The sequence below is a fragment of the Furipterus horrens genome, unplaced genomic scaffold, assembly GCF_987537825.1.
Source record: "Furipterus horrens unplaced genomic scaffold, mFurHor1.1.pri manual_scaffold_6, whole genome shotgun sequence".
Classification (NCBI taxonomy): domain Eukaryota; kingdom Metazoa; phylum Chordata; class Mammalia; order Chiroptera; family Furipteridae; genus Furipterus; species Furipterus horrens.
This window is the reverse complement of record NW_028327176.1, coordinates 168,068,540-168,093,765: the sequence shown is the minus strand read 5'-3', so window position 1 is coordinate 168,093,765 and position 25,226 is coordinate 168,068,540. Positions and strand designations below refer to the sequence as shown.

Below are 25,226 nucleotides of genomic sequence, written 5' to 3'. Positions count from 1 at the left end.
TACCATTGTTTACTTTTAATCCAGGACTTCGTAACAAGATCAGAACTATTCCTCAAAGGGACAACATGGATTTGCCAAAGAGAGCACGATTTTGCCTCAAGATTCGAAGGGACTCCAATGGGTTTTTTGTTTTTTTGCTTGCTTATTGTTTTTGTTTTTTTCTGTTGAGTCTTGGGAAGGTTTAATACAGCCTCCTGATAATACACAGGCACTTGAGTTACCGTTGGATCAACTGGGTCATTAAAGCCACATGGTAGAACTGCTTGCACTCCACCTGAACTAGCTGCATAGCTTTTTCTTTTGTGGAGTTGAAGCCAGAGCTGGCGACCTCTTGGGGCATTCGGTAAAATGGGTTAGAGCAGCATGATTCTCACCAAGCACTGTTCCTTGTTAGTACTGAGGCTTAGAAAAAAAGGAGTTTGTCATTTACTTTGCAAACATATGTCAAAAATCTAGACAGATTAAGGGACCAAGATTATTTACTGAGGGCCTCATATTTTCATGGAATTTATCTTCTACCTGCTGGCATAGCAACATCTTTCCAGGACCCCTAAAGATGTGTTGCTTCTTGCTTTTCTGATTCTAAAAGCAGATCTAAGCAATGTGTTGGATTAGTGAACTGCCCTGCAGGAGAAGATGACCAACATTCTGGAAAGCCGGCTTCTGCTACACAGATATGAGCATATATAAACCAAGATAAAACTATTAAGGCTCACTACTCTTCTGACAATTTGAAAGCAAACTTCTTCTCGTGTTTTCTGTTTTGTTTTGTTTTCTTGTTTGTTTTTTTAGGATAGAGCAAAGTGTACTTATCATATCAGTAGGTTTATACAAGGTGCCAGAGATTGTGATGATTTGTTCTAGTAATGATCACATTTTGAAGAGCGTTTCAGTTGGAGTCACTATCTGAACAGGCTTCTGCCAGCTAGCCATCACGAGTCTCTCTTCTGCATCCTCCAGACAGGCCAGTTAAATGGGAATAGGAGAGGGGTCACTTCTCTCAGTGTGTCAGGTTTTTGGTGGCATTTCTGAGCAATGTGACAGGAATAGGAGTTGTTCGAGGCTTACTGCTTTGTTAGAGTGCTGAGCCCCCAGGGGCTTCCAATTAGTTCTTCCTTTCCCTAAAACCCTTAGAAAGGATGAAAACTGGGGCTCTTGACTATATCTGCTTGGGGGGGGGGGGGGAAGGGGAATAACCATTTGGTAGATTTAGGCTCCCACTGGTCTTATCACAAGTAGTTCAACTTAATTCTCTTTCTTTCTCTCCCTTCTTTGATGAGTGAGTGACAGCTTTATTTTTTTTCCCCCAATTACAGCTTGCATTCAGTATTATTCTGTGTTAGTTTCAGGTGTACCGCGTTCTGGTACGAATCATGTACTTTCAATTTAATTGTTCTTAATGGCTAAATAATTTTATATAGCCTTCATGCATTAAAGTTATTTATCCTTTAGAGGATTAGTATACTTGTGAATTTTTTTTTTTCCTATTCATTTTTTTCAGTGATCATTACCAAAGTTCCTGTGTTTGGCCCATTTTTATCCGAGCTTGTCTGACCTTTTCTCAGTTATTTCTGGCTCCTCATATGATATAGCTGTTGTTTCTTCTTTCTTATATATGTCTTTATCTTTTGTTTTTAAGACGTTTGATCGTTATTCTTACCTGCTTATTTTTCTTGATTTTTACCACTCTGAATGTGAAAAATTGATTATCAATGAAGTTGAATTTCTTACATGTTTATTTGCTTATTGTAATTTCAAGATAATATCTTTTGTCCCTTTTTTCTTGGGCTATTTTTTTATTACCAAGTTTTAAGAGTTTGTTTTTTAATATTAGGGATACTAATCCCTTTGTTCATCATATGCTACAGATATTTTCTCTCATGTATACACACAAACATATTATTTATATATATTTTAACATAGGTATATATTTGTTATATAACATTTAAAAATTTTTGTGTTTTTTCAGTTTGTTATATTTTCCTTCATGGTTTGTATTTTTGTGTCATACTTAGATAATATTTTATACTTCACTCCAAGATCATAAATAAGATCATGTAATAAATATATTTTATAGTATTATGTTGCAGTTTGATGGTTTCAACTTTTAATGTTTAAATTAATAATTTATTACAGATTTATTTTGCTATATGAGCAAAGATAGGGTGCTGGAACGCCCAGATGGTTAGTGACTTTCCCTGGTATCCTTTTATTAAACAATTTATTTTTTCTCACTTAATATGACTTTTTAAAAAACAAGAACCCTCTAAAGAAAGCAAGAACCGTTAAAGTTGAGATAAATGCCTACTTTTATCCTGTAGAGGTCTACACTTCAGTTAATCTAATCAACATACTTTATTGTAAAAAAATAAAAGCTTTAAACCTTCTAAAATAGTCCAAGAAAATCTGTTGAGGTCAAAAAGAAAATATATATAACTAATTGCAAGCAGCCCTAAGTTATAAACAGCAAATAAGAATTCTCCACCCTATAAAAGATAAATCTGTCAAAATAAAGGCAAGGAGAGATTCCTTTGATACTAGCTGAATGGTTAACAATAGCTGTATGCTGTATGATTGCTCTTCAGTATTTATCTTTTTCAGCTTTGATTTGAAAGCAGTGTTGTCTACACCATCCTCAGTGAACAAAAGTTATCCTTTGTTTTGGAATACCATCATTCCCTTGGTTCCATAAATAAATAATGACTATTTAAAAGCATTTAAGCTATATAAGTAAACCATTTATTTTTAATGAAAAGAACACGTAGGTTGAATTAGTTTACTCTAGTTCTTGAAAATATGAAAATACGAAAATCCCTTACCTTGAGATGGATTTTCAACTTTTTTATACTTGGCGTTTTATTTGTGTACACACAGGCATAAATAACACTATGGAACCTTCCCCTGTTGTAAAGAGCCTTTTGTTTTCAGTTTCAGTGGTCCTTAAGCTTAGCATGAATTTTAAACTCCTTATTTTTACGTATTTTAAACCTTCAGAAAACTAAAAGTATAGTACAATGAACTTTTTATATATCCTTCACCTGGGTTCATCTATTGTTAATATTTTTTAGAAGAATTTACTTATTATTTATTTCAGATATAAGGGAAGGAGTGGAGAGAGAGAGAGAGAGAGAGAGAGAGAGAGAGAGAGAGAGAGAGAGAGATGTCAGAGAGAAACATTGATCGGTTGCTTCTTGTATGCATCCCGACTGGGGACTGAACCCATAAGCCAGGCAGGCATGTGCTGTGACCAAGAACCAAACCAGTAACCTTTTGCTTGGCAGGCCAACATCCAACCAGCTGAGTCACAGTGGTTAGGGCCAGTTATTGACATTTTTAACATTTATTTCATATCTCTCTCTCCATATTAAAATTTTAAATTCAAATTCTTCAGTTGTCCCCATCATTTTTTATAGCATTCTTTTTTCTAATTTAGAAACCAGTAAAAAATCATATTACCTTGTGTATGTTTTATTATTTGGGGCTTTTCTGTTTTTTAATTTAGAAAGCTCCCCTGTTTTTAATTGTTTTCCTTGAGTAACATTGACATTTTAATTTCAGGCCAGGTGGTTTGTAGATTGTCCCACAATCTAGATTGGTCTGCTTCTTTCTTATGATTACTTAAGGGTTAAATATTTTAGCAAGGAAAATACATAGGTCATATTTTGACCTTATTAGTGCTAGTTTGTACCATTGATGGTGCTAAGTTTGATTATTTGTCTTAAGGGACAAATTTATCTATGATGAAGTTAGCTCTTTTATAATTAAATGTGATCTATGTGGTGATAATGTGAGGTCCTGTGAATATCCTGTGGATTTAGCCTCTTTGATGATCCTTGTTTGAATCACTTATTGCAGAGATACTTGGAAAATGAATTTTCTGAATTCTCTTATTCCTTCCTTGTTTATTAACTATAATTCATTTACTATATATTTCAGTGAATTATGCAGTTGTTACAATTATTTTGCTCACAATTTTTAAGTAAAAGTGTATGTGCCATTCTGCTAAATGTTCTGATGGGAGATGGAAGAATATAATACTTTTGGATCATAAGTGCAATTTCATATGTTAATGCCCCCACACAACTTCTTGAAAATTAATTCATTATCGCTAATTAGATTTAAATAAACAATTTATTTCTCTTTTCAACTGTTTTCTATATTTATCTTTACTTTTCTATCATTTTATCATTTTCTAACCGTCAAATTGCTTATATTAATTTCTAACTCATTTTCTGTTGCCCTAACATCTGTAACAATTACACATTTATTTTCCATCATAATAGCTGTGGAAATACAGAGGACTCTGAATCAGCTTGGAACACCTCAAGATTCACCTGAATTGAGGCAACAACTGTAAGTATTTATTTAATTTTTTTTAAAAAAGAAAGAAAAAAACAGGAAAAATAACATTTTTTTGACAATGTGTTGTGTTACGTTTGCTGGAGAAAAGAATGGAAAACTTATAAGGTATTTCGGCTCTCTTATTTTTAACAAGGGTTTGTGTAAGTTTTTTCCTGTCCAAAGTAGGCAGATATTTGTTTTTTAAAGATCTGGCTTACTCTCTCAAAGGAGAACTCCTTCAGTTATTTCTGTTATACTTTTTAAGTAGGTTGCTTTCGGTGGCTTTTGAAAAATGGTCCGCTAAGCTTCTTTGTGTGTATGATTTACTTCCTGTAGCTACAGTGGCCAGATTTTTATTTGGTTTAGATCAAATGCATATCCAATAGGAACTGTTCTCCAAAAGATTATATCTACATACTTAAATTTCAGAAAGCATAAGTCTGTTTTTTAAAAAATGTTACAATAAAGTTATATAATACATGTTTTACTAAATCAGTATGCCATTAGAAAAACAGCAATAATAATTTGTGATGTTAAAGATTTTAAAAAGTGTTTTTATACATTTTCTCATCTGAAACTAATAAAATTGGAGTGAGGTAAATCAAAAGAACTATTTTCATTTTGCTTATAAGGAAAATATGTCTGTTGGCGGTTTGATGATTTGCCCAACATCATTCTGATCCTAAGTTTTAAATCTTAGTTCAATGCAGTTACAGCTACAAATTTCAAGTAACATATACATAATAAGTGATATGCCAAACAACATTAGATTTGGAAGGAAGAAATTAAAAGATAGGTAATAATCATTCATATTTTTTATGAAGCACAATTTGAAGAATTGAAGAATTTATAGTTATTTATAATTTATATTGTACTTTTGTGTATAGATGTCAGGGTGGTAAAAATGCCCAAATCTAAATAATAAACCATCATTTATTAAAATAAAATAAAATAGAAATACATAATTCTTAATAGCTAGAATATTTTGCTGAGGTTAATAGTGGAGATTCTGAATATGTAGACATCATTAAAGTGTTCATTTTAGAATTTTAATTTTAATTATATTACTTTTTCTAAAGATTTAAAAAGACATTAAAAATAGCATACTCAGGAAATAGATATAAATACAGATATCTATATTTAAATATACTCTTGTAGTATCATTATTTTAAAGGATCCTAAGTGTGACTAATATGTGTTTAAAATGAGAGATAATACATCTGAGGGGTACTAATGTTGCAGTTTACAAAACATCATATGAATACAAGCTTTTTTCAGTGTTACGTTCTTTAGTTAGAAATCTTACTTTTTACTTTATAGCTAGCTAGCAAGATAGATGTAGATACTGATATAATTTACTTCTTTAATTGTGTTCTTTATCCACAGAAAAATACTATTTTTTGTTTCTAAAGTGAACTTAAATAATAGTAGATTTGTACTAGTACTTACTACCTCTTCCCCCTTTTTTCTTTTTAAGTATCATTACAATATAAATGCCAAGGTAGAGAAATATGAGAGGCTAGAAGTACCTGAGAATGAGGTAAAGTTCAAGGTGACAAATCCTCTTTACTTATTAATGACCTCCCAAGTGTGGGATGCAGAGCAAAGGCTCCCACACCCCAATATCTCAAACATCAGACATCTCATGATCTTGAGTTGGCTTGAATCATGTTCCTACTAAATGGCTACTGATATTTACCTCTCAAAGTTTGGTTACCTGCACTGAAATATTACCTTTCCATGTAATATTTGCTCAATATTTGTCAAAGAATAGAAGCTGAGAAATTTATTTTCATAGAGAAATTTGGAGCCAGTCTGTAAAATAGTGATTTTTATAAAACTATTCATCAGGTTTGACTCAAGTGACAGACTTGTAGCTTAGGGAAATATATTAGTTCTTTCTGTATATTGTGTATTTTCTCATTTTAGGCAACAGAAGCAGCAGTATACTAACCAACTTGCCAAAGAAACAGATAAGTACATTAAAGAGTTTGGATCTCTGCCCACCACCCCCAATGAACAGGTATCAAACTTTAAAACACATTGTTGATGTATTGAATGTAAAGGGAATCAAATGTATTATCATATCTTTGAAATGTTATGCTAGAAAGAAAATTAGGGGGAAATTCTATTTGAGATTAGTTCACAGAACACAAAACTATATTTAATCACCCAGGTAATATCCTGTGGTTCAATAAAGCAAAAATTATTTCCATGCATTTGCTCTGACCCATAATTAAGTAAGTGCTCAGAAAATGCCTCCTGTGTAATTGTTTCCTGGCCTTCCAGAAGTGACTTCATGGAACATGCAAACTCATTAAGATGTGAGGTTTCCTAGGGGCACATATTTATTTCTTCTCTTACTTAGTGGACATTATTACATAGGTAAGAGGGCAAGGTTTTATCACCCCCACCCCCACCCCCAGAAAAAAGAAGAACTACTTTAAGATAAAGTACCCCAGTTTTGATCTTCTTTTTCTTAAATAAGTCCCTTCAGCATTTCATATAATAATGGCTTGGTGATAATGAACTTTAACTTTACCTTGTCTGGGAAACACTATATCTGCCTTTCCATTCTAAATGAGAGCTTTGCTGTATAGAGTAATGTTGGTTATAGATCCTTGTTTTTTATCACTTTGAATACTTCTTGACAGTCCCTTCTTGCCTGCAAAGAGTTTCTTTTGAGAAATCAGCTGATAGTCTTATGGGAACCCCTTTGTAGGTAACTCTTCTTGCAGTTTTTAAGATTCTCTCTTTATCTTTAGCCTTTGCCATTTTAAACTATGAACAGTAAAATGACAACAACTCCCAGCTATCAACAACTGAATCTAAAAAACAAAAACAAACTAAACAAACCACTAGAACAGGAACAGAATCATAGATATGGAAATCGTAGGGAGAGTTATCAGTGGGGAGGGGGAAGAGGGAGAATAGGGGAAAAGGTGCAGGGATTAAGAAGCATAATTGATAGGTACAATAGACAGGGGCATGTTAAGAATAGTAAAGGAAATGGAGAAGCCAAAGAACTTATATGCACGACCCATGGACATGAACTAAGGGGTGTATTGCTGGAGGGAAGAGGGGATACCAGGTGGATGGGGACCAAGGGGGAAAAATTAGGACAACTATAATAGTATATTTGAGATGAGAAATTCAGCACTATGGGCTTTTTGCCTCAAGGTAATTTTATACAGTATTAGAACATATTGTCAAAATGTTTATTGAAAGTCTATCAGAAAGGCCCTATAATTGGAGAGTGAGTAATAATTTCAAAATTAAATAAAGGGCCAGCTCATGGTGAAACTACTTTTGCAAATTTTGTAGAATTTCACAGCTTGATTCTAGTAGGTTTTTATTCCCCTTTGCTCTAGCGTCAAAGGAAAATCCAGAAGGATCGCTTAGTGGCTGAGTTCACAGCATCACTGACAAACTTTCAGAAGGTCCAGAGGCAAGCTGCTGAGAAAGAGAAAGAGTTTGTTGCTCGAGTGAGAGCCAGTTCCAGAGTATCTGTAAGTATTTAAACAGGCATTGTAGAAATGAACATAATAACCTATAGGAATCCCTTAAAAGATGACATTGGCATGTTTTTTAAGTCATAAAGATCTGGGAATATCTTGGAAATCAGTATTTGAGTAATTTTCAAGTGTTTCTGGTCAGTTTTTAAGAAGGATGATAGTTATGTATTACTGTGGTTAGTTTGTCCATGTCATGGGACAAAAGATTGAAGATTATATTAAAAAATATAGAAATATTTTATCAGAAAAGGTTAGGGATCAAATCCTTAGTAATGTTCCCACATTTACTTGAACTTGAAGCTGCTACTTAGTGTTCATGCTAGTGTAGGGAGCACTCTACTCCTGGGTTGTATGAAGATGGAAATGAACAGACTGAATATATTTTACAAATATTGAAGAATATTCACTTGGAGAAATATAACCTAGAGAAAATAAGTGAAAAGATAATTTAGAGTGGAATTTTGACTTAGTCTAAAACTCCCTCAGAAACTATCACAATTTGTTTTCTTATTCCTTAATGTAGAGTTTCCAAGTCTATGTTATATTTTAATTAAATAATTTATTATATGGCTCTTGGGAATATTTAATGAATGCCATCCTTGTCATCTTAGGATATAATTTCATTATTACTTAAGAATTTGACCTAAAATATTAGAACAAAAAAATTATTTTTTTCCTCTACACTTACATTCACATGCACATGTAAATTGGACAAGATTATTATAAGGGGAATTACGATTGTTGTGTGTTTTTTATTGTCCCTTCTCAATCTAATCTATTACTAAATTATTCAGGGTGGTTTTCCTGAGGAGAGCTCAAAAGAAAGGAACCTTGTATCATGGGAAAGGTAAGAAGTATAAAACATTATACAGATCAAAAGATACTTATTCAAATACATTTTATACATTATGGTCCCTAGAACAGAATTAAAGCATTCAGTATATTACATCATGACTATCCTAAGTTACTTATATAGGAAACAAATAATGAATTTGAAAAAAAAATTGTCAGTATTTATTATAAAATACATAAATATATTAAAATGTTCCAGTATAGGAATAATACTTCATAATTATTTGTCCAAATAAATATTATTGCTTGTTATTTAATATAGATTATTCACTTGTGTGAGTTTAAGTCAATCAACAAGAAATACCCACCTGCCAAATATAGCTTCCAATAATTAAATCATAACTAAAAAATAGTGTCAGTGAAATTAAGTATGAGTAAGATTTGATTAATATTTTTCTTATATTCTTAGAATTTGAGCAATTCTCTGACTTTGAAAAGGTATTCCATTTAGTATTTATTAAATAAGAACGAAGTCCTATTGTTTTAATACAGTCTTTTCTTTTTTTTGTATCCTTTGTATTAGCCAAACTCAATCTCAAATGCAAGTGCAGGATGACGAAATTACAGAGGATGACCTCCGCCTTATTCATGAGAGAGAGTCTTCTATTAAGCAACTTGAAGTAAGCTTTACATTGATTGTAGAGTGGGACTGCTGCTCTGTTCTTCGTGAATTTGTCCTCAAGATGCTTAGCTAACGCTGGGAGAGGGGTCGAGGAGGGAAATTAAGTAAATATATCAATTTGGTGGCGTTTCTCACAGAAATTAGAATGATTCCTTTCTTAAAAAAAAAAATCTCTTTAGAATTTGTGCTGGGTGAGAGAAGATACTTTATTCCATGCTAACTTTTTTATTTTTAATTCTGTTATCTCAGGTGACTTTAGCATTGAGAAAAACAGCAGTATAGAGATAAATGTCTGTTCAGGGAGTCTGGATGGCTTCTGTGGCATATGATACACATCTTACCTGCATGAGTAATAACTTTTACAAGGGCTCTAAAAGTATTTTATTTCTCTTTGGTATGTTTATGACATCAAAGAAACCTAAAGCCTTAGTTCTTATGGCACCTGCCTGTTCCCTAGAAGGTGGGCTACTAATAGCTAACAATAGCCGGTTTATTGAGGGTGTCCATGTGCTGATTACTATGTGATAAGCTCTGCATGTTCATTGTCTCGTTTAGTTCTCATAAAACCTCTGTGAAGTGGTCAACTGTGACATTATCATTGCCACATCACAGATGGGGAAACGTAAGACACAGGATGAGTATGTAAATGGTACCACCCCTCCTAAATAAAGTATTTTAACTTCCCTCTTTAATTGGACAAAATGATAGTTATTATATATTGAGGTAAAGTAATTTTATAACACTTTTGTCCATCACTGTTCCATTGCATATTCAAATTTATTAATGTGATACTTTAAATTTACACTTAATGTTTTATTTTTTTAAGTTATCAAATTGATGTATACATTTTTACCAGGAATACATCATAACAGAAATGTTTCATCCATGGTGAGGAAATAGCAAAACTAATGTTTGTGATAACAAACAAATCAGGTGATTTAACAAGCTTAGTGACCATAGCCCTTTCCTAATATAGACCCTTCACTTCCATCCTGCCTTGCTTGGTATTTTTAATGTCACAAACCTGTTTTAGAGAACTGGTTACTGTTACTCAAGCTCTACTTACTTGGGATTGCTTATACTTAAATACTCTGCTGATATTTCTAAAACTTATGTATTAAGTCTCTATATATGGTGGCTTTGAGGTATTTTTTATTTTCCCCTTCTGTGGATTGGGGATTGAATTTCTGATAATAATAATATGTGCCTTTTTCTCTTAGGCTGATATTATGGATATTAATGAAATATTTAAAGATTTGGGAATGATGATTCATGAGCAAGGAGATGTGATAGGTAAGCACTGTGGATTAGATTTCATGAGGTGTAAGCAAGCTACATGCAATTTACCTGTAGTTACTTCTCAAGCAAGAGTAACTGCTTCCTCTCTGTTGTTTCCTCTGGAATCAAAAACATAAGTCTACAGGAGACAAAACATTACCCTTGTCATTATCTAAACCAGATTTCGTTTTTGGCTCCTAGTGATTGAAATGACCAGCCTCATTTATTTCAGAATACTCAAATCTAATCAGGGCCACCTGCTGAGATCATGGGAGGCACCATCTAACTCCATTCAGACCAGGCAGGACCTCTGATTTTAGTCTTTTCCCAACTTAATTCTCATCAAAATAAGGACTTTTAGGGAAAATTGTGCTATTTAAACTGTGTGTGCTATCTTGCCTTTTAGATGAGCGGGAATAGGTAGCTATTTGTTCCATCATTTGTTCTAATAGCTTTTTGATATAGATTAATTTAGCAGTATTACTTAAATGCTCAGAATTCTTTTTTTCAAATTCTTAAACCAGTGACTAAGGCTCCCTTTAAGTTTTAAATATAATAGGGATTCATTTAAGGTGTAATTATCAGCACTGATCAGGATCCTGATTATTTTTATAATTTTGAAATATGAAGATATATATATATCTAAGGATATGTTTAATATGTTTTCTGAATTTAGTTCAGTTGAAACACTTGAGCCTATAGTTTAATATAACTATTGTCCATTTACTTAGACTCTTCTCTCACCTGAGTACATCACTGGATAAAATTTTGTAAACCATTTATGCATCCAACAAATATTTATTGAGAGCCTACTGTATCCAGGCACAAATCAAGGCATTTGGGGGATTCAGCTAAAATTAAGCAACATACAGGGGAGGGGGGAGGCAGAGAAGGGGGATAAGTAAGGGAAGGGTTTAGTCAAAGAACCCGTATAAATGACTCATGGACATGGACAACGGGGAGGGATATGATTGCGGGAGAGGGGGTGGGTTGGGTGGGGGAGAGAAATTGGGGGAAAAGGGGACAACTGTAATTGAAAAACAAAAAATAAAAAAAAATAAAAATAAATAAAATAAAATTAAGCAACAGATTAAACACCCTGACTTTATAGATATTATAATCTAATTGAAGAAGAGAGACAATTAAAAAGTAAAATAGTTATTTGCTATGGGGGCAAAGGCCTTCCAGGCAGAGAAGTGTGCCAACATCTTTAGTGAGTGCCGAGAGCAAGAGGAAGGTGGAGATGGTGTCAGAAGTCACAGGGGCTGAGGTTTTGAGTTAGGTGACAGGAAGGGGATGAAGTGCACAGATGGAAGCATGGACAGTTCCTCCTTTACTGTGCACTGGAGAGATGTCAGGAACAGGTGTGTTGTCGCCTGTAGCTGTGAGTAGGGCCAAAGGAGAAGAGGGGACTGTCTCCTAATATTCTGTTCTCTCAGTGATCTAGCATTAAGGTCACTGGCCAAGAAGGACGGTACATGTGGAGGCATGAAAAGTTTGAGGGAAATGGAGAAAGTATGCCATAGTCTCCAGGAGTCAGGGAAGTGAGGTGGGTTTGCGTGGCGGTCACAAATAAAAGTGAAGGAAGTCAGCATAGGTTATACCTTTTTGCACCCACGTTCGACTTCATGGGGCAGGTTGGGCCATTGTCGTGGGAGTAAAGGGAGCTGAGGATAAATGTAAGAAAGCAACGATAAGTGATGTCCCATGGTATCCACGCTAGGTAAGGAGGGCAGGGGAAATGTGCCCGGACCTGTGAAGTTGAGGTGTTAGTGAGCGGGAGGTGACCAGAGGGGGAGACGTGAAACAGAGTATGGAGATGCTGCAGTTATTTGTAATGACCAGGTTTGTGATAGGATCATGGGAGCGAGTGGCTGAGAAAGGGTGACAGGCGAAGTCTTTGAAAACTGTGTCCTTGAGGAACCAAGGGGCCAGGCTGTCAGGTCATCAGTAAGAAATCCAAGTGGCCAATCTGGATAGCAGGAAAAGGACTGAAGAAAACACCAGTGAGTCAGGGACTAAAATGTATTCGAGGCAAGAGAGGAAAAGACCGAGACGCACAGATGTCTGCGTCTGCACGGGTGGAGGACTCGGGCAGCACGAGCTTTAAACCCGAGCTGAGACTGAAGCTCGGTCTCAAAACAGCCAGCGGCTGCACGCGGCAGAGCCTCAGCTGCTCCAGGCCCTAGTGAGAGGGCCGTGTAGGCCCCCAGGGAGGGCTGGGTGTCCCCACAGAAGTAGGTCAGCCAACAATGGCTTTTTGTCCTCTGTATTCACCCTAAATGACCTAAATAAAAGTTTACCTAGTAATATTAACCTTTGAATAATGAACGTGTTTAATCTGACCTTGAAGGAAATTCAGTGATCTGTGCAGCTCTGTCACTGTCGCATCAGCGCAAGTTTAACAGCTGTGTCTCTGTGTGTGTTTTATTTAAAGACAGTATAGAAGCAAACGTTGAAAATGCAGAGGTGCACGTTCAGCAAGCAAACCAGCAACTGTCAAGGGCATCAGACTATCAGGTAATATTAACTGTAATAAATTGTCTTGTATCTCAGACTTTAACTGTGTGTGTAATCAGGTTTGAAGTGGCCAGAGATGTTGAAGTTCATAATCCCATGGAAGACAGGTCAGAAATATGCCAGTTGGTGTAAAACTGGATTTAGCTTGATTATTTCAAGGACTGAACCAGAATGGTGACCCACGGGGCTAGGAACTTCAGTGTCTAGAGTGCTGAGGGGCGCAGTGGGGAACCCCAGGCTTTCCTGACAACCTCTGAGTTGCTGTGACACTCCAACCCAGAAACCTCTTTGATAGTCTCTGTGTTTCACTGTTCCCTTCTACTTTTTCTCCCCTTTTTTGTCAGTGACACGGAGGCAAGGAGTTTTGTCCTAGAGCGATCTCTTCAGTTCCTATGGAAATCATATTAGCTTGGAGTGTCCTTGACTGTTAGTGATTCTGTCAGCATTTGGCAAACCCTTCACTAGGAATAAATTGATTTCTTAAGTAAATCAGGTTAATATAAGGAGTCCGTATGTATGTGTCAAATAAAAAGTATGTGTAAAGTACCAAATGAATATTAGGACCATGAACTATTGAGCTATTGTTTAATATGTAGACCTTTGATGTTCAAAAGGGATAAGGCCAGGCTTTTTGGAAACCACTAAATTCTACCTTAGGATTTGACTTCCCTTTTAAAAGTCCATTTTTTTTGTTGTTGTTCACAATTATTTTCTCAGACCTTGTTGCCTTATAAAATATCTAAGATTTGCACCACCTTAGATATTTTCAGTTGCTTTTCACTTTTCTCACCGTAAAAGTTCCCTTTGATTTCAAGGCCATGTTTTCACTGGACAGATCACTGCATATTCAGTGATACGTAGAGAACAATGAAGCTCTGTAGAGAATGCTGAGTTACAGCAGGTCATAGTCACTGATGGGGTAACTCATGTTTACCGTGTCTGTGCATGTGACTCCAATATGCACCTCTGTGGAATTAATGTTGTTATGTCATAGACTGTATCATTCACAATAGTTGAGCGCACACACACACGCACACACACACAGTAATCTGTAAATGCCAACAGTTATAACTGCTCAAACATAGTGTTTAGCAGAATTCATCATGACTGGGCTTACATATTATTTTGTTTTGCTTCTGGATTTTGGAGAATGTAGATATACACAAGTTTTACTTTTCCTCTTCCTCATGGAAGGGGAAGCCTGCAGCCGCTCTGGGGAAAAGAAATACACCTGCCCAAGCTGCACCTCTGAAACTGGAGCTGCCCTTGTTCGTAACTCTGGAGGCCTTGCAGTGATGGGGAAAGGGTCGCTTTTGAAAGTCTTGATAATAACCTCATGCCTTTGCAAAGTACGGTGCTTCTAAATAGGTTGGGTATAAAGCATAAAGGAAGGTGATAAATGCTCTTATCACTGCAGCAACCCAAGGACCTCACTACCCCACCTTAGGGAGGGGTCCCCAGGTAACAGCTATACGGTAGTGGAATACCCACGGCTCTTCATAAAGGTGCATTACCCATACATATGTCTGTGGCAACCCAGTGCGGTCTGGGGCAAATACAAAAGCATGGTACTGAAACTTTAGAGGAATTGTGTTTTATATATAAGGAGTATTCAGTTGAAATATTAGGTGAACATGCAGAATATTAAAAGTATTCATGGTTTTTAGGGTAACTTCAGAGTTAGAAATGTATCTTTTTATAAATTTAACGGTATGTCTGGTTGACACAAAGTAAATTTACAAATTTTTTTTCTCTGTAAGAAAAAGGATTCCTGCCTGTTGCTGTGAGATACACAAGCCATTAAATATAGAAAACTGCACCTGGGCTAGCATTGAAGAACAGAACAGATTCTTAACCTTTATATTTTAAATTACTGTATCTTAATTTTTTTGCCTCTTTGTTTTTTGTTAGTATGTTGAGATTTTGAATGCAATTTTCATTAATATTAAAGAATGAGAATGATTTTTTTTTTAACTAATAAATTAACCTTGGGGAAAATTGCCACTTACACTTGCTGATATTTACAGAGAACTCCTCTTGAAGAACAGCTTTAAAAATAGATTTTTCAATTAAAGTTGACATACAAAATTATGTTAGTTTCAGGTGTACAACAGAGTGATTAGATGTTTATATACCTTACGAAGCAATTACCCACAATGTCTAGTGCCCATTTGACACCATACATATGTATTACAATATTATTGACTATATTCCCTATGCTGTGCTTTAAATACTCGTGACTATTTTTTCTAACTGGCAATTTGAAGAACAACTTTCTGATGAAAATTTTAAAATGTATAAGCTTTCAAGCTGTTCTTTGTTTTCATACATAGGTGACCTCAGTCTGTTGCAGTAACTTTTATTTTTCTGTGTCTTCTGCCTCAGAAAAATTACCAACAGAAGTTGAATAATTACCCCTTGAATTGTACTGTTAACATGAATATTGTTGAAAAAAGTAGTCCCATATGTACTGAAGAGATTTTTAAGAAGAAAGAAAAATGCAGGGCAGTAAATCACTATTGATTTTACTGTAGAAATGAACGAAATGATTTTCAGTTGCTATGAAGGTGCTTCACTACATTTGTAAACATATTTTTATTTTTGCATCTGCAGCGCAAATCCAGAAAAACCCTGTGCATCATCATTTCTCTTCTTGTCATCGGAGTTGTAATTATTGGTATCATATTGGGTGTGAAAAGCTAAAATTGTAAAGGAGCGCACTGTTGCACTACGTTAATCTAAATTATGCAGGAAGGTTCCTGTAATCATGGTTTTTTTAATTATTATTTTAAAGCTATTGCATTAAGGGTGGTTCCCATACTTTTATTTTTATTTGGGGGGAAGTTTCCTTTGTATTAAATTGCATATTTTCTAATGCTGCAGGTTTTTCTAAATATCACTGCTGGCATAACTTTCATACTTTTAAATCTAACAATTTAGTTTTTGCCCACATTATCTGTCTTTCACTTGTAATTTATTTATCCAGTTGACTTAGTTTGGGGAATTAATAAATTTAAAGGTGTATGTATTTTCCGTGGGCATCTGTAACATGCACCCAGATTTGTGTTACTTCATTATAAATTTCTTCATTTTGATTAGAGCCAGCAGAGGAAATATTGTTAATAACTTAAAAAAATTAACATATGTGTTTATGTCAACTTCCTTTTCTGGTTCATTCCAGCACTATCGTCTCTTAAGACCCTGATTACCCTGAGTGAAATTAGTGAATAATTTCCTACTATATTTCACATACCGGATGTGTATATATTAAGCATTTGCTGTAGATTGCCTAGTAAAATACTAAGGATAGATTGTTTTTACAATGGCTCTTGTTTAAATCTGACATTGACTGGGGAATGTGTAGTCACTATAAATGTTTAACGTGATTTGGATGGAGATATGACGAATCAATATTTATTGTGTTAGAATTCTAAAGATCCCCACCTGTTATTCTACTGTGTATTTCCACAGCTATTATAATGGAAATTAATTATCTTTCCTTACACCCTGTAGAATAATGGTTACACTTGTATCCTTAGGTCAAAGTTATTGGGGAGGTAACTGTGCCACAATTATTGTTTTTCAGTATCCAATACTTAAAATTTTGTGTTTACCTTGAGTACAATTTTGTACCATCCTTCATTAAAAAAGAAATCAATCAGATGTTTGCCAATTCACTCACTTGCCTTTTTATGTCAATTTTGTTTTAATGTACTAATCTGAATACTGTAAAGAGGATTATCTTAGTTTATAGTTTGTATTTTGTAATGTTCTTATACAGCAGTTTGATACCGAAGGCAACGTTTTACACGGCAAGCTATGAACTTCAAATGGGAACATATAAAACATTAAGTAACTAACAAAATTGTGCATTTGCAATCAAAATAAACATGATTTTAAAAGTATCTGGAGAGTTTTATTTCATGAGGACTCTGCTTCTGTGAGACCGACACTTGACACTTACCTCACACTTTGGCTACCACGCCACCCGAAGTCCCAGCAGCAGGCGTTCCGTCTCCATCTTTCTGGAGTACCGGGTTACTCGGTTTTTATTTTGCCAGTCTCAAAACGTTTTGCCACTAATAGGTAGAAGCTGTTTTGCATGACAGTAAAACTCATTTGTTTTTCTATAAAAGAGACTGTAGAAAACTTTTTTGTAAGTGATGAGAAACTCAGAGACTTTGTGTTTACCTGCATCAGCTGGCTTTAGTGGACGGGAAGGGGGATGCAGGGAGGAGAACCTGTACAGTTTCCACCTGTTCTGAAGTCAGTGTGAGCCCATCAGGCTTTCTCGATCATGTTTTTTCTTTGTAAATGCAGAGAAACGTGCTGTTTAATGTCGTGGGCCAGTCTTATGGCTGTAAAAGTCCCAATGGCTTTCAGAAATCACTTCAATTTTTTTTGCCACAGTTGTACTTGATAAATGTTATAAAGGTAAATACATTTACTTCTATTTATTTTATGGTAAGTTCCCAATAACAGCAAAGGCACTTAATTTTTTTGGCACAATTTGAGCACTGTTACTTAAAGTGTAATAATTTATAAATGATTTTAACTGGGACACAGATCAATGACTAAAAACAGGAACTTTAATGGCTTGCATTCTTTTAAGAATAATTAATTTTGAAGGAGAAATTTGCCCAAAATATTTGGAACACAAAGAATAGTCTTGATTAGAAAAAATGAAATGAAAACCAGTATAGTAGCCAATTATTTAAATTCTGGACTTTTCCTTTAGGTTAGTTTTAGAATCATTTGAAAAGTGGCAAAGCTTACACTGTAGAAAATAAGAGTTGTTTTAATGACCACCAACATATCTGAACCTGTCTGAGGCAAACTGAGTCTCAAACTGAAGTTTCCTTATCACATGACACATAGTGGTCATTTTAGGGTACTCTAAAGACATGCTTGAATGACTCAGACTGAGATTAATCAGCTTCTTTACTCAAACTGAAGACAGCATAGCATGAGATCTTTGGCCGTTGTATTGGTCATTAAATATGAAAATTTTTGGTTTTCCACAGTGATTGATGATGAAAGAGTAACTGGTGTCATTTCAACATAACACAGCTTGTTTTTTTAGTGGACATGGGATCAACTCCAAAAACATATGTAGATATGGGCAGATGAAACTCGTTCTATAACAGCAAACCATGGACACAGCATCTGGAGTCAGGCCCATTGAGGATGCCCGCTTCCGAGTGGCAACATCTGTGCTGCTCCTTGGAAAGGTGGCCCCTGGGTCCTTCGGGGTCTTCACTGCTTTTGCAAAAATTGGTCAAATTTTCTACGCAAAAAAAGTTTTAATACCAATCTTTTTAGACAAATTTATAATGAGAAAAATGACTTTTGAAGATTTCATACTCCATAAAATTAGTCTGTAGTTTATGAAGGAAAGTTCAGAGGCATTTTTCTAGTTGGTGTCATTTTTGTTTCTTTATGTAGAAAGAAAGAATGTTATAATAAAAGATAAAACCTGTATGAAGTCCTTGTCCATCCTTTAACAATAAAGAACAATTCACAAGGGGAACTTATTCAGCATTTATTTTTTTGAAAGGCAAAATTGACTGGTTTTTACAGGTGACCAGATTGCTTCAGAATGAGATGAAGAGAGTTATTGGGGTAAGTTATGAGCTGAGTGACATTTTTAGTTCATTTAAATGTGACGGAAATTCCTCATCAGTGGTAAATAACATCATCAAGCATCTTTTCCTTAAACAAAAAACAAAGTTGTATGTTTTCATGATTGAAAAACAAATCTGGCCTGTGCATCTCAGACCTCTTTAGAGGTCTTACCATAAGATTTGAGCAAGGAACTAAGTAAAATGTACACCGACAGGAGCTGAAACATGTACGTGGTACCAGCTCTTTTACAAAATGCTTGACAGCTCTACTTAACAACTGTCTCATCATAGTTCATAAATCAATGAAGAGAAAACCATTTTTCCCACATATTTAGGAGTGTAACACAGAAGTCATAAAGAAATTGCTTGGATGTAACCACCCAGGGTCATTTTATTTCAGCTGGGTTTCCCAAAGTATCATTACATTGACAGTGAAGCAGTATCTCATTCACTAAGGTAACAAGACACGAAGAAAGCTTGTTTTCCCTTATGCTAAGTTAAACTATTTTAACATTCCTATCAGGGTTCAGTTAAGAGGACAGCCACTTGATGTCAGCGAAATCGGGTTCAATAGGCAGACGTAGAAGCTTCCGCCAACCTCAGAAGGGCAGGCAGGGGAAGGAGGGTGTGCAGCAGAAGCCAGGGCAGATCCTAGGAGTGGGCCCAAAGTCACTGGATCTTGAAACATTGGAAGATTGGGCCTCCTCAGCTTGTAGCAGTAACGGTAGGGGGTCTCAAGGGGCTGCCACTAGCCTACCTGGCTATTGATAGCACCAAAGCAGGTGACCTGCAAAAGATCTTGAAGCTGCTGTGAAGCCCGTATTTGCTGCCTACCTACACTGGGGCCTCTCCTTTTCTGTCTTCCCGATCTCATGGGAACACCTCTCATTGGTCCCCTCTGACTTAGAACCAGAAGGTGAAGGAGAGTCTAGGAAATGTAGTTTCTGGCTTCCCTCCAATTCTGAGAACAAACACCTCAGAAGGAGGGTACAGGAGGTGACGACAGACTGCCCAGCACAACAGTGGAACACTGAAATGCAGAACGACCGTAAACTACATGAAGCCTCACAGAATTTTCTTGCCTTCCATTAGGGGATTTTTGATGAAAAAAAAAAATTTAGAAGCATTGCTTCTAAATAATATGTCAATGTTTCCAACCAGATTATATATATATAAATCACAGTGGGGCTCAAGCACCTAGTGGTTTCCCTCTCCGTAGTTCCTCGGTAAATATTTGTTGACTTAATTTGGCACTTCTTGCCAGACTGCTACCTTCCTGGGCGCAGAGGGTATAAGAGTGACCCAAAAGTGTATACGGTCCCTGCCCTCAGAAGCTTACCTTTCAGCATTCAGCGTGCAAAAAGTACTTAATGTGTAAGAAAGAAAGAAAACGGAAAGTGGGAGAAGAAAGGCACATGTGGGGATGGATTCATCACTCTTCAGACCACCTGGCACCTGAGGATTGGGGACCATTCGCTCTTATGAACTGGCTTCCTCATTATCCTAGTCCCCACTTACCAAGTAACTGAATTTCGTTTTCTTTGCTCCATTAACAGACTGCTAGAAAATTGATAGTTTTCTAAAGAGTACCTACTAATTTGTAAAGTAATTTGTATACAATGTCTCCAAAAAGGAACCTTCCTTCTTTTGGTGGCAGTATCTGGATTCAGACCTACAGTTTCCTAACAGGCAGGACTGACATTTATAGAACTTTCGCAAAATTATTGCTCCCCATAGAGAGCAAAGCATTGGGAATAAGGGAAAGATCCAAGGGAATTTGGAACCTATATATGTTTTAGAATGCTCTTAAAGCCAATGCATTATGAATGCTCCTGGCAAAATGCTCTTTAAAATGTGTTTATTTTAACCCTATCCTATCCCTTAGCAATTTTTTTTTTAATCAAAGGGAATAAAGAACACACTCTCAACGGCTCATTTAACACATTTTTTTAAATCACATACTATGTCAAAGTGTCCATCTTAATCCTTGGTTTTGGCAATCATTTGGTTAACATGAAAATTGTGTAATATCTTACTTTTCTTCAAATAATCCATTTTAAATGCAGAAATAGAACTAAATAACTGACACACTAAATAGATTTTTTTATAGACACTGTTGCTTCTGGCAGGTTTTTAAGAGGTTGGTCACTTAATTACTCAGAGTGGGATTCCTGTAGGTTTTGTGTAGTGATGGCATTTCTGCTTAAAATGCAAGTGGCGGAATGCAAAACCAGATTTCCTGTGCAGTTGTTACAGGCATAACACCCCTACTTGTTTTAGAGGGAGTCTGCTAGAACTGAACTGAGTCTTTAAATAAACTTGAAAGGGCCTTAATTCCCACTTTGGCAAACCCAAAGTACAAATTTTTAAGTGTTTACTGTAAGTACTGTTTGACAGTAGTTGCTAAGTCCAAAACCTATTAGCATTGGTGGAAAACTTAGAAATGCAGTCATTTACGTCTCAACAAAGATTTACTGATACCAGTTTTAACTTAAAATGTCTTCTGAGTTTTATATCAGCTGTTAAGTGGTAGATCTGAAACACGAAGTCAGACCAGGATAAAGAGAGCCCAGTTTACATCTCTAGAAACTAGGCATTTAACCCAAGAGTAAAGATACAAGCTTTTAGTAACTTGCATAGCTGGAGGCCTGATCATGAAAAGCTTTCAGGTCAAAGCTGATCCTTCTGTCAATATGGATTCTAGAAAGAAAAAGCCAAATTATAATTCAGTGGAGAATATTATATTTAAATGTTTTCCAAACCTAGTGTTAAAGTCATCTTAATTTCATTTGAAGGTGGTTCAATGTACTTGAGCACACCCAACCTCTTTCCAGTGCCAAATTTAATGTTTTAAATTTCCCCAAAGGTTACCAAAATTTTAACATTTAATTATCATTTTGTGGTGGGCTAAATACCAAAATTTAGTAAGACAACCATTATGTATCATTTAAATTAACCTATCTTGAATGCAAAAGGATATTCTAAATTAGGGCTATCCTGTTATCTCTGTATCTTTTCCTGATCTACGATTAAACATTTTTCTTAGTAATTTAAAAGTTTTCTATTTTGTATTAAACTTGTGTCAAGACAGGAATGGAAACAACTGACCAATACTTTCCTTTGAAATGACATGAGTATTAAAAATAAAGAGCCCATTCTCTGTAACATGTAAAATATGTGACATGCTAATTTTTTTAATTAAACTTTTATTTTGAGATAAACCTTTATTTTCAAGTGTAAGAAACAACACAGAGCTCCCACTCATTATCTTTCACCCAATTTCCCCCAGTGGTAACAACTCAGAAAACTACAGTTCAATATCACAACCAGGATATTGACATTGATATAGTTAAGATGCAGAACATTTCTATATATTGCATTCCAGCAAGAAGACCCCTCATATTGCCCTTACTTAGCCATAGCCACTTTGTTTCCACCTTCACCCCCTTCATCCTTGGCAATCTTAATCTGTTCTCTTTCTATCATTTCATTATTTTGTTAATATTATATAACTGAAATCATGGTATGTAGCCTTTTGGGATTAACTTTTCATTCAGCATCATTCTCTGGAAATTCATCCACATTGTTTTATGTGTCATGTATATCAATAGTTTATTTTTCAGTACTGAGTAGTATTTCATGGTGTGGATGCATGACCATCTGTTTAACTATTAACCTACTGGTTGGTATCTGGCAAGTTTGGACTATTATAAATCAAGTTGCTATAAGCATTTGTGCACAGGTTTTATGTAAACAGTCTTAATTTCTCTGGGATAAATACCCAGCAGTGCAATTGCTGGGTCATATGGTAGTTGAACATTGAGTTTCTAAGAAATTACCAAACTTTTCCAGACTGGCTATATTATTTTACATTCCCAACAGCAATGTTTGAATGATCTAGTTTCTTCATTTCTTAGGCATTTGGTGGTATCACTGTTTTTAATTTTAGTTATTTGGATAGGTGTATAGTAATATCTTCCTGTGGTTTTAATATATACTTATTAATGGTGAATGATGTTGAACATCTTTTCATGTACTTATTTACCACCTGTATTTATTTGTCAGTGACACGTTTCTTCAGGTCTTTCCCCCTTTTCCTAATTGGATTATTGATACTTTTTTACTGTTGAGTTTTGAATGTTTTAAAAATATATATTCGAAAAAAGAGGAAAAAAAGACAAAAAAATAAAGAAAAAATATTTCAAAAGAATAGAAAAAAAGGAAAAAAAAGAAATAAAAGAAAAAGGAAAAATAAATAAATAAAAAATATATATGTATTCTAGATACTAGTCCTTTGTCCAATATGTAAAGTTTTGTTAGTATTTTCTCCTAGTCTTTAGCTTGTCCTTTCTTCTTAACAAAGTCTTTCACGGTGTAAAAGTTTTAAATTTTGATGTAGATCAATTTATCAGTTTTTTCCATTTATAGGGCATGCTTTTGGTATCAAAGATTTTCCCTAGCCCTAGAGTCCAAAGATTTTTATTACCTTTTGCTCTTTTCTAAGTTTTATAGTTTTACAATACTTTTAATTCCATAATCTTTAAGTATATTTTATTTACTACATTTTTACAGCAGTCCCAATTTTTTCCCCTTTGCTTCCCTCTGCCCAGTACCCCCTTCCCTCCAGCAATGCCACCCCCCCTTAGTTCATGTCCATTGGTTGTGCATATAAATTTTTCTGCTTCACCCTTTCCTATATTATTCCTAACTTCCCCTTGTCTATTTTGTACCAACCAATTATGCTTCTTAATCCCTGCACCATTTCCCCAATTTCCCCCCTTCCCCCTTTCGGCTGATAACCCTCTGAATGATTCCCATACTTATGATTCTGTTACTATTCTGGTTTGCTTAGTTGGATTTTGTTTTTATTTTTTATATTCAGTTGTTGATAGTAGTGAGTTTGTTGTCATTTTAATGCTCATAATTTTGACCTTCTTCTCCTTAAGTAAGTCCCTTTGACATTTCATATAATAATAGCTTGGAGATGATGAGCTCCTTTAGATTTACCTTGTCTGGGAAGCACTTCATCTGCCCTTCCAATCTAAATGATAGCTTTGCTGGATAGAGTAATCTTGGTTGTAAGTCTTTGCTTTTCATCACCTTGAATACTTCTTGCCAGTCCCTTCTTGCCTACAAAGTTACTTTTGATAGTCTCATAGGCATGCCTTTGTAGGTAACGCTCTACTTTTCTCTTGCTACTTTTAGGATTCTGTCTTTATCTTGAACCTTTGGCATTTTAATGATGGTGTGTCTTGGTGTGGTCCTTTTTGGGTCTAGCTTGTCTGGGTCTCTCTGTGCTTTCTGGACTTGTACGTCTATTTCTTTTGCCAAATTCAGAGGGATTTCCTTCATTATTTTCTCACATAACTTTTCAATTTCTTGTTCTTCCTCTTCTCCTTCTGGCACCCCTATGGTTTGGATGTCGGCGCATGTTTAAAGTTGTCCAAGAGGTTCCTAATCCTCTCCTCATTTTGTTTCAATTCTTGTTTCCTCATTCTGTACTGGTTGACTGGTCATTTCTTCCTTATGTTCCAAATCATTGATTTGAGCCGTGGTTTCCTTCCCTTCACCATTGGTTTTGTGTGGATTTTCCTTTGTTTCACTGAGCATAGCCTTTACTTCTTCCCTTATGCATTTGCCATACTGAAGCATATCTGTCAAGCCTGTGAGCGTCTTTATCACCAGTGTTTTGAACTCTGCATCTATTAGGCTGGCTGTCTCCTTGTTGCTTAGTTCTCCCACTGGAACCTTGATGCGTTCCCCCTTTTGGATCATACTTCTCTGTCTCCTCATTTTGATAGGTTCCTGTGTTTGTTTGCCTCTGTATCTTAGGTAGAGCTGTCTCTCCTGTTACGTTGTAAGGGGCGGAGCCTTAGGTATTCATCAATATAGGGCAACCCATTTCACCACGCTGTGCCGCTGTTTGTGGGGGAGGGGTCTGACAGTGAACAGTGCTGCTTGCTCAGCACTTGCCCCTTTTCCAGGCACTTCTCACACTTCATGTGGTACTGGCGCCTATCTAGCTGTTGCCCTGGGTGTCGTTGACAGAATGGGTGGGTCTGTGGACGTTCTAGGACTGTGGGGGCCCTTTAAACAGGTGGACTCTACTGAGAGACTGACAGTTTCTTCCTCCACTCCAACCCCCACTGGTTTGCACAGTCAAAAGCAATGAGGCTTTATTTTCCCTGGTGCTGGGACCATAAGCTGCACTGTCTGGTCTGCTGGGAGCGCTCCTCAGGTGTCTCTCCCAACTTTTTAAAACACATGACTGCACTTTCCACCAGTCTGCAGCTGCCGCCACTGCTGCAGCCACCACACTGCGTCCTCTCCACCCCGGCTCCACCCCTCCTACCTGTCTGGATGAGTATTTCTTCTTTATATCTTTGTTTGTTAGACTTCCATGCAGCTAGATTTTCTGGAACTTCTGGTTGTCTCCAGTTTTGAAGTAGTTGTATCCCTTCTTAGTTGCGGAGG

The 25,226-nt window shown here is 35.8% G+C and overlaps 1 protein-coding gene across 2 annotated transcripts in view; it reads left to right on the top strand.

The window, feature by feature from the left end:
• STX7 (syntaxin 7) overlaps positions 1 to 17,033 on the top strand; it is a 41,946-nt gene extending 24,913 nt beyond the window's left edge. Inside the window, exons 3-10 of one of the 2 annotated variants that reach the window (XM_090279854.1) lie at positions 4,284 to 4,353; positions 6,271 to 6,364; positions 7,713 to 7,850; positions 8,651 to 8,703; positions 9,232 to 9,328; positions 10,551 to 10,623; positions 13,046 to 13,128; positions 15,742 to 17,033. In XM_090279854.1, coding sequence (XP_090135980.1) covers positions 4,284 to 4,353; positions 6,271 to 6,364; positions 7,713 to 7,850; positions 8,651 to 8,703; positions 9,232 to 9,328; positions 10,551 to 10,623; positions 13,046 to 13,128; positions 15,742 to 15,831 — 698 coding nt within the window. In that variant the 3' untranslated portion in view covers positions 15,832 to 17,033. Of the gene's footprint in view, positions 1 to 4,283; positions 4,354 to 5,818; positions 5,882 to 6,270; positions 6,365 to 7,712; positions 7,851 to 8,650; positions 8,704 to 9,231; positions 9,329 to 10,550; positions 10,624 to 13,045; positions 13,129 to 15,741 lie in introns of those variants that run through there. The other variant, XM_090279855.1, reaches the window with a different exon arrangement.
• The last annotated feature ends 8,193 nt before the right edge of the window (positions 17,034 to 25,226 follow it).